The sequence below is a fragment of the Aulostomus chinensis genome, chromosome 4, assembly GCF_037954235.1.
Source record: "Aulostomus chinensis isolate RoL2024-O1b breed Wild chromosome 4, RoL_Achi_v1.0, whole genome shotgun sequence".
Lineage (NCBI taxonomy): Eukaryota > Metazoa > Chordata > Actinopteri > Syngnathiformes > Aulostomidae > Aulostomus > Aulostomus chinensis.
In genome coordinates, this window is record NC_141323.1 from 9,445,821 (window position 1) to 9,455,198 (window position 9,378).

The 9,378-nt window shown below is 48.8% G+C and overlaps 1 protein-coding gene across 1 annotated transcript; it reads right to left on the minus strand.

Moving 5' to 3' along the window:
* Positions 1-5,978: 5,978 nt before the first annotated feature.
* On the minus strand, positions 5,979-8,921 carry LOC147262604 (E3 ubiquitin-protein ligase TRIM39-like). Its single transcript, XM_086201630.1, has 2 exons — positions 8,461-8,921; positions 5,979-8,101 (listed from the first exon to the last, which is right to left on the minus strand). The coding sequence occupies exon 2, from the start codon at positions 8,093-8,095 to the stop codon at positions 6,461-6,463; it is 1,635 nt and encodes a 544-aa protein (XP_086057756.1). The 5' UTR covers positions 8,096-8,101; positions 8,461-8,921; the 3' UTR covers positions 5,979-6,460.
* Between the last annotated feature and the right edge of the window lie 457 nt (positions 8,922-9,378).

The following is a 9,378-nucleotide window of genomic DNA, read 5'->3' on the forward strand; positions in this document are numbered from 1 at the left end:
ATCACACTTCCACCAGTAACCAGAAAATAGAATGGAACTAAAATACTGTAACAGAAACTGTTTTATTGTGAAATTTTTTCTCAGAATTTCAGAATAAAGTTCAGTGACAAAAAAGTTCTAACTCCTGATTTCATCATTGATCAATATTCAGGGGCAAATACTTCTGGGGGACGTTAGTTTCACGCTCCCTTACAGAGGCGCTGAAACAGAACGGCCCTGGTTGGTTGGTCTTTATCTGGTGTCTGGAGCACAGCTGGAGCAGTCACACCTGGATTCTACCAGACCACCTGGACAGGTAGTGGACTTGTGTATTTGCACAGTTTAGTTGTTGCCAGTCTCCATTAGCTTCAAGCTACATACACGTGGCTGGCTCTTCCTGCGTTCTGGAGTCTCCAAGAAGTGATGGAGGGAAAAACATCTTGGTGAGCTGGAGGGTCAGTGAGGACGAGCGGAGGAGGACTTCAGCAGGGTCACGTTAAAATGTGAAGGCAGCGCCGGGGGCCAGCCTCTGTGCTTCAGAAACAGCCTCGTCTCCCTTTAATCAGTGTGTTGGCATCACAAAAGCTTCACCTGGTTCAGTTTTTAGAAAAGTACAGCATGTTCTGTCTTTCTGGGTACCAGGCTCCTACAGCCCAACCCATCTGGTCCCTCGTGACCTCATTTCAGAGCAGAAACTGGTGCGACCAACAGGCAAGAAAACATAGAGGCAGGACATTCGATGCTCCTTGCCAAAACATGTCGGCCTTGAAGCCTGACCTCTTTCCTTTACTCTGACACTCCTGCCTCTTATGAGGCAATGAGGACGGCAGGAGTCAGGTGTAGCAGGAAGGTTCAGCTCCTCCGACAGATTTGCTTCTCATAAAAGCTGTGTTGTTTACATCCTCCGTGCAGCCAGGCCTGCACTTCCTGAGCCTCTTGAAACACGGCCGCACCTCCCAAACACTTAAAAAACACGGGGATTTTTTTCCACAATTGTTTCTTCCCTCTCTTCCGACTGCAGTTGTCTTTTTATAGCTGTATTAAAGTTATGACTAAACGCGTCTTTAGATTTTATGCTGCCGGTTAAATGCGATTGGTGCAGGCAGAGTGTTTCTCACTGTGCGATGTGTGTGTGTGTGTGTGTGTGTGTGTGTGTGTGTGTGTGTGTGTGTGTGTGTGTGTGTGTGTGTGTGTGGTGACAAAACCAGAAATCAGTCTTTCAGGCTGTTTCTTCTGATGGCCGAAGGCTGGAAAGGGAAGTGGCAGCAGCAGGGAATGCTGTTAAAGGGCCCCGCCCACTTTTAGAGATTATTGTCACATTGTCTCCACAGCCAGATGGGGGGGGGGCTCCACTCCCTGGGGAGGGGCCACCATCTTCTTTCCCTGTCCGAACTGAAATCCAGCCTTCAAGTGGGATGAGGATTACCTGGATGTTTCTAATTAATCATCTTATACTTTGAGGTAAGTTTTATGACAGTACATCCTCTCAAATATCCAAGTACAAACGTTTCCCACACTACTACATATTTAATGTTCAAGTGACAACAGCTCCGTGAGCTGATGTAAAATACCACATTTATTTAGATCCAACACAGGTCTGGGTTTGTCTGGTTCCTCAGAGCCTCTCCAGTCCTGGGGGTTTCTCACCAGCTGTGGTGGGATTGCAGGCAAACCCACCAGCCACTAGATGGCGGTGTACCCCTGCGAGAGAACATCCCAACATTGCTCTCAGCCAGGTGAGAATGAACTGGACTGGAACCATCCTGGCGGTTCAACCAGAGACTGATGCGATGTGCCTTTGGTTCAAAGATGGAAAAACTTCCTGATCACACGCGTGTTTGTCGTCCCACAGCCTCAGGAATCATGTTAGCACCCGTCAGTCGAATCTCTTGCTGTGTCAACATGGCTGTTTAATCGTGTATCTGCTTAATCAAACACACCGAGAACAAAGAGCTGGGATGTGAATCAGGATTAATAAAAGCTTTCTGTGGGAAAATCAGGAGCCGAGCAGGTGACAAACTCTGGGTTCCTGGATGGATGAGATGATGTTTTCCTACCTGATGATGTTCCTGCTCTGACAGTTTCCATTTTCTAAATGTCACACACTTTTTCTCCATGTTGAATATTCTTTTAGGTACGGAAGCATCTTTTCAAATGTCATTATCTGACAAAGCATAAAAACAGTTTTCTGTCTGTCAGCAGCAGAGTTTGTGAAAACTCTGAGCTCCTGATGAAAACTGCACTCAAACGGCTCCGTTTTGGCTGTCAAACACTCCAGTTTGATGATTAACTGGAAATTGATAATAAGACTGTCCTCTTCTTTACAATACTCAGATTAGAGGGTTTTACAGGGGAATTAGAACAAATGCTTTTAATAATAATAATAATACATTTTATTTATAAGGCGCCTTTCAAGGCACTCAAGGTTGCCGTACAACAGTTAAAAAAAAACAATAAAACATGCACAATTTAAAAGAACAACAACAGAAGTCTCTAGCAGAGCACAGAAGAGGGCATTCAGCCATACGCCTGTCTAAAAACGTGAGTTTTGAGAAGTTTTTTGAAGGTGTCAATGGAGTCAGTGTTTCTGATGTCAGGAGGGAGGGAGTTCCAGAGGCGAGGGGCAGAGCAACTGAAGGCTCTAGCCCCCATGGAGGTCAGACGGAAGGAGGGGACGTTGAGGCTGATGGAGGAGGAAGACCTGAGAGACCGGGTGGGAATGTTGGTGTGGAGAAGGTCTGACAGGTATGAAGGGGCGAGGTTATGGATGGTTTTGAATGTATGGAGGAGGATCTTGTAGTCAATGCGGTGTTTAATTGGAAGCCAGTGGAGTTGATGTAGAACGGGGGTGATGTGACTGATGACAGGGGTTCTGGTGATGATTCGGGCAGCAGCGTTCTGGACCAATTGAAGCTGATGGAGGAGTTTGTGTGGGAGACCAAAAAGAAGTGAGTTACAATAATCCAGACGGGAGCTGACGAGAGAGTGGACCAGGATTGCAGCGCTGTTGGGAGTGAGAGATGGGCGGAGACGGTTGATATTCCGGAGGTGGAAGTAGGCGGACCGGATGGTGTTGTTGATGTGGGTATGGAGTGATAAGGTGGAGTCGAGGACGACTGGGAGGGAGGGAGGGTGGAGGAGGGTTTGGAGGAAACGTAGAGCTGGGTGTCGTCCGCGTAACAGTGAAAGTAGATGTTATGCTTACGGAATATCAGCTGGACGTAGGAGGGGTCAGTTGCTGGTGGATGGTGGCTATTTTTGAATTGAAGAATGACATCAAGGAGTTGCACTGGTCGGTGGAGTAGAAGTGAGGGGGGAAGGAGTCAGGGGGGCGGAGTGAATTGTTGACCAGTGAAAACAAGGCCCTGGTGTTCCCCGCACCAGCAGTGACTTGTTGTGTGAAATATTGGGATTTGGCGGAGGAGAGTGCGTTTTTATACTGAAGAATGTGGTCATGGAACATCTGTTTGTGGATAGTGAGTCCAGTTTTTATAGAAAGCCGCTCCAGCTGACGTCCTTTGGCTTTCAGTTGACGTAGATGAGGAGAGAACCAGGGGGCGGAGTGGGGAAAGGAAACGGTCCGGGTCTTGAGGGGGGCGAGTGTGTTGAGCAGAGTCTGTAGACCATCATTGTAAAAAGAAACCAGTTGATCCGGGGTGGATGGGGGGGTGATGATGGAGAAACTGTCAATGCCTGATTTGAAGTCTGCTATATTAATGTTTTTAATGTGACGGAAGGATATGATACGTGACTGTTTGGTTTTGGAAAGTGTCAGGCTCAGGTTGAATGAGATAAGCATGTGGTCAGACATGCTAGAGCCTAAGGCAACAGCAGAGCAGTTGGAAGCAGTGACACCAGAGCAGCAGACTAGATCTAAAATATGGCCTTTACTATGGGTGGGGAAAACAATGTATTGTTGAAGTCCAAAACTGTCCAGGCAAGAAGTGAAATCTTCAGTGAGAGGGTGATTTGTGTTGTCCATGTGAATATTGAAATCACCTCACAGAATTCTGTTGGGTGAGAGTGAACAGATTTGGGTGAGGAATGTAGTGAATTCTGTTTTTGTTTGGAGCAGTGGTCCTCCCTGTGGCCCCCCTCCAAGAAGGTTGTGGGTGGAGCAGTGGTCCTCACTGTGGCCCCCATCAAGAAGGTTGTGGGTGGAGCCCCGGCTGCAGGACGGGGTCTTTCTGGGTGAGTCTCCATGTTCTCCCTGTTCCTGCTGGGTTCTCTCTGGTACTCCAGCTTCCTCCACAGTCCAAAGACATCAAGAGGGACCAGGTTAATCCAGACTCTAAATTGACCGTAGGCGTGGCTGGGAGAGCCAATGGTTGTCTGTCTCTATGTGTTGGCCCTGCCATGGACTGGTGACCTGTCCAGGGGGAAGGCTGCTGGGATAGGCTCCACCCCCACCACCCTGAACAGGAGGAGAGGGAGAACATGGAGGGAGGGATGATGGATGATGGATGGATGATGGATGGAGGGATGATGGATGGATGGATGATGGATGGATGATGGATGAAGGATGGATGGATGATGGATGGATGGATGGATGATGGATGGATGGATGGATGATGGATGGATGGATGATGGATGGATGGATGATGGATGATGGATGGATGGATGGATGATGGATGGATGGATGGATGATGGATGGATGATGGATGGATGATGATGGATGAAGGATGGATGGATGATGGATGGATGGATGGATGATGGATGGATGGATGATGGATGGATGGATGATGGATGATGGATGGATGGATGGATGATGGATTGATGGATGGATGATGATGGATGATGGACGGCCGGAGCAGCAGCGTTGCCATGGCGAGCTCTCCACTGCAGATCATACACAACAGTGTTAGCAGGACTCGGCCATCAGAAAAAACCCTATTAATTTCACCATCAGCGAGAACAGAACTGAGCTCCCGCTTTGCACCCCAGGCACCAGATGTCTGGGGTGAACTTCAAGCTACTTTCAACCTGGAGTCACCTCCACCTCTTAATTCTTTTAAATAAATAAAATAAACACGCGTGACCATGACATGGTCACGCGTGAGCGAAGCCGAGGCCATCGAGAGGTGAAGTGCCAGTACAAACATTCGAAGGAAAAGCAGGAGTCCATTTAGCTGCTGGTGCTCTGGGATGTGCTGAGTCTCCGCCCTGCCTGACTGGGACGCCATGTTCCTACAGTCATTCAGCCGCTTGTGTTACATAAGCAGGTGAAGAGCGTGACCAGGACAGAGCCACAGAGCGCTACGATTAACAAATAGTTGGAAAAGGTGTGGCCTCAGCTGTCACCTCATCATGAAAGCCAGAGACGACAAATTGTCCCAGGACACTCTCACGGTCCTTGTCTTGATTTCCTGTTTTATTTTGTAGTCGGTGTCCTGTCCTCCTGCTGTGATGACCTCATGTGGCTCACCTGTGTATGACTGCACTGCCGTGGTTCCTGTTTCCCGGTGTTTTTAACCTCTGTGCTTCCTGTTGTCTGTTGTTGTCGTGGTCCTCGTCATGGCCACTCTCTCGTGTCAGACTAAGATTTCTCAGATTTTTCCGCTTAGAGTTTTTTTTTCCTGTAAATTAACACTTCTAATCCCAGAAATCTTTGGGATTTTTCACGTTTCACAGTCGAATGTTTGACCCTAACTTTGGACGGGGGGGCTTCCTCTGTCACGGCTACTGGGCTCCGGTGCTATTTTTTGTGTGTCAGCATTCCTTCCTCTGTTTCAGACCCTGAGACCCTCAGCATTAACGTGCCCTCGTCTCACTGCTCATTAAAACAAACAGGAAATGCTGATTTGTCTGGTTTTCCTACCAAGGAAACATGAAAAGGGAGTAAGTGACGATTCAGAGTGGCGGCGTGGATGCTACGTCATCATGAATGTTCAAGACAACAAAGGACAGGACGCCGGTCATGACAGCAGCATTGAGCTGGTCCGGGTTGGCCTCCTGTTGGCGCTGCTCCGGCGGTTATCAGACAACAAAGCTCGCTCATGTGAGTGAGTGTGAGTTTATTCTTTTGAACAATGAATTCAGATCTCTGAAACAAGTTTGTCCTTCACAACAGAAACACACCGACTGCCTGAGACCGCACGTCTGATCAGCCGCCACATGCAAAGTGCTACATTTCTGAGATGAAAAAGGCAACAAAACCTGTCTCTAAAAACCAACATACGATGTCCTGCTTCACAACAGTTCAATCAGGAACTCTGCTGTGTCTCTGTCCAAGGCGATAAAAGCTCACGGTTTGGTCAGAGGAGACATCGTGGTCGTCGACCTGGCAGGAAGCCCTGCGCTGCTCTCCTCAACAAGCTCCTGCAAGTCGGCCAATCAGAGGAGAGGTGGGGTCTTAAAGAGACGGTCGCTAAATCAACTGGAACGGACGCGAGAGGCTTCATCATCAGGAGTTTTTTCAACTCCGAATCATGGAAACTGCATCATCAGGAGCCTGAAAGCTGGCCTCCACGAGACCCCACCCTCAGCTTTTACTGTCTCTGCATTTAGAGAGGGTCAGAGGTGCAGAGTTGATGCCGTCATTATTCAGGCCGGGACTGAGGAGCGGGTAGATTTTACCAGTGAAAGAGCAGTTGGTAAATGAGTAGAGAAGATCGGCCCGATCTGCGTCATAAAAGGAGACCAGACCTTCATCGAAGTCCACAAATACGCCCACCGTCTTTGGCGGTGACTCCAGAGAGAGGGGCAGAGGAGAGCCGACCAGAGCCGCGTACTCGTCCCCATTTTTCAACCAAATGGTCCAGTGGCCGTTTTCAGGGCACAGAGGGAGGACTCCCTTTCTCTTGATGGACTCTTTCACCACTCCTACAGTCCACCGAGTCTTTGCGTTGACTCCAACCTCAAAGTAGAATCTCCCAGAAGAGAAGCCCTCTTTGGCGAGAACGCAGCAGCTGGGGTTGAACCTCCTGGGATTGTCTGGGAGATTTTTCTTCACGACACTGTGATGAACTCGCTTCCTATCAGCAGACAGGACGAGGGCCGGATGGGCCGTCTCAGGATCCAGAGTCACGTCCACCACATGGACCTTTTTCTGCTTGAGGTCCAGCTCAGTCTTCAGCTTCTTCATTTCATTGCAGACCTTCTCCTCCAGCTGATCTAGGTGGATCTGGACCATCTCTTCATAGGGCAGCTTCACGCTGACTTCTGTCCAGTCTTTGCTGGATACAAATGAGTTCAGGGACATGATGCTCTGGAGGAAGCGGAGGTCATCTTTAGACCGCTGGAGTTGCTCCATGTCGGCACGCTTTCGTATCAGCTCGGAGATTTCCTGCTCCAGCTCCTTGATGAAGCCTTTAGCTTCACCTTCAGCTACTCTCTGTTTTTCTTCAATGCTACCGATGAGCTCAGCCTGGGCGGTCTCCAAAGACCGTATCAGTGAGGCCAAGACTTCAGCGCCGATTGCCATCTCTCGCTCTGCAGCTGCATTGTTGAGTTTTACAAAGTAATTCAACTCCTCAAGTTTCACGTGTCTCTCCTGGATCAAACGGTGGATTTCTGACTCAGTCTTCCACAGCTCTGCCTTCTTTAACTCAGATTGTTCCTTCAGCGAAACAACTTCATGTGACTTGTGGTCCAAAACCGGACACAGCATGCACACGCAGCTCTGGTCGGTCCTGCAGAACAGCTCCAGGGGTTTTTCATGTGTGGCGCACATCCTTCCCTCCAGGTTCTCCAGAGGGTCGACCAGCTGGTGTCTCCTCAGCTGCTGTGCTGTCAGGTGAGGCTTCAGGTGGATCTCACAGTAGGACGCCTTGCACGTAAAGCAGGACCTCACAGCTTTCATCTTGTTTTCAGTGCAGATGTCACAGGGAATGTCCCCCTGGTTGGCTGCTAGCTGCCCCGCATTGCTCGGTCTCGAGGACTGCCTGAACTGGCCTGCCAGCTCAGATATGAACGTATTCACTTGCAGGTCCAACTTTCGGTAGAAAGGCACTTTGCACTTTGGACACTGACATTGGACATTGTTGTCCCAGTGCTGCATGATGCATTTTTTGCAGAAGTTGTGTCCACACGGCAGCGTGACGGGACTGGTGAACACGTCCAGACAGATGCAGCACAGAAGCTGCTCTTCAGTCAGCAGGCAGCTCGCAGACATCATGATGCCCTGAAACCAAAAGACCACGTTTTCATTTCTCATTTACCGCACCAGAAGTCCGTTTTGCCTCTCAAGTGCTCATAAATGGACACCAGTTTCCCTCCTGCTTTACGCTTTGTTATTGCAGCATGCAGAAAGACAAGGACTCAAATTAAATGAGAAGAATAAAATAAGCAAACTGTGGAAACGTGGGTGTGTTTCCATCAACTGCACATTCACTCTCCTCCAAAGAAGCCAAAACCACCTCGAGTGAGAGTTGGAACTTTTTTGATAAACAGGCTTTTTTTGTACTTCTTCAAATACAACAAAGTGCACTGGTGGGAAGTGTGAAGCATTCATCAGGTAGAGAATAAACGCTGCCTACTCACCTGCGGTTGATGAAAACCTGGTGTTGCACAGAGGCTCTCTTCTTCCTCTTCAAATACTTTTTGACACACCCAAGGGATTGTTGTCGCCCCGCCCCATTTTCTGCAGGTGAACCAGTTGGGTGGCTGGGAAGGTTCGTCCTCTCCAGTCCCACAAACTTTGAAGGTGACATAAGAGCAGCTTTTCTTTCTGAAGTCTTCCTTCGGCCTGGTGGGGCTGTCTGGGTGTGACCCCCCGACCACCCAGACTCTTGATCTGAACTGAATAATTGTGGAATTGGTTTGTCTTCCTCACACCACCGTGATGAGCTGGTTCCTCATCGTCTGACAGGGCGGGGGGGAGCTGGTGAACCAGTTCCCTTGCTGGGAGGTCTTCATTCCTGTCTCCTGGCTCAGAGCCGATCGTCAGTCAAGCAGGTTTGCGTGTCAACTGTTCGTGTGAACAAGAAGATGTACAGATTCAACAAATGATTTGGAACAGAACAAAAGTGTGAACACCAGGAAAATGACCAGCGGGAACCCCACCCCCCCACCCCCCATGAGGGGGGAAGCCAACCAGCTAGCAAGGATGCTAAAATGTGACCTCAAGACACCAGCAGTGTGTACTTGAGAGTGAAAGTACATTTGAGGTGAAGTATTTGCTTACAAATACACATACACACACCCCTTGTCATTTATGAATAACATTTGTAACCTCTGTGTGGGTGTGTGTGTGTGTGTGTGTGTGTGTGTGTGGGGGGGGGGGGGGCTCCACATCCCTTAATGACTTTTCTAAAATGTCCAGAATTTATAAGGACAGTGGCACCTCTAATATATTCTTAATAGCCTTTGTAATGTATTTTGGTGTGAGCATCTGTGCAGGGTGTGTGTGTGTGTGTGTGTGTGTGTGTGTGTGTGTGTGTCTAATAGGTTTTAAATGGA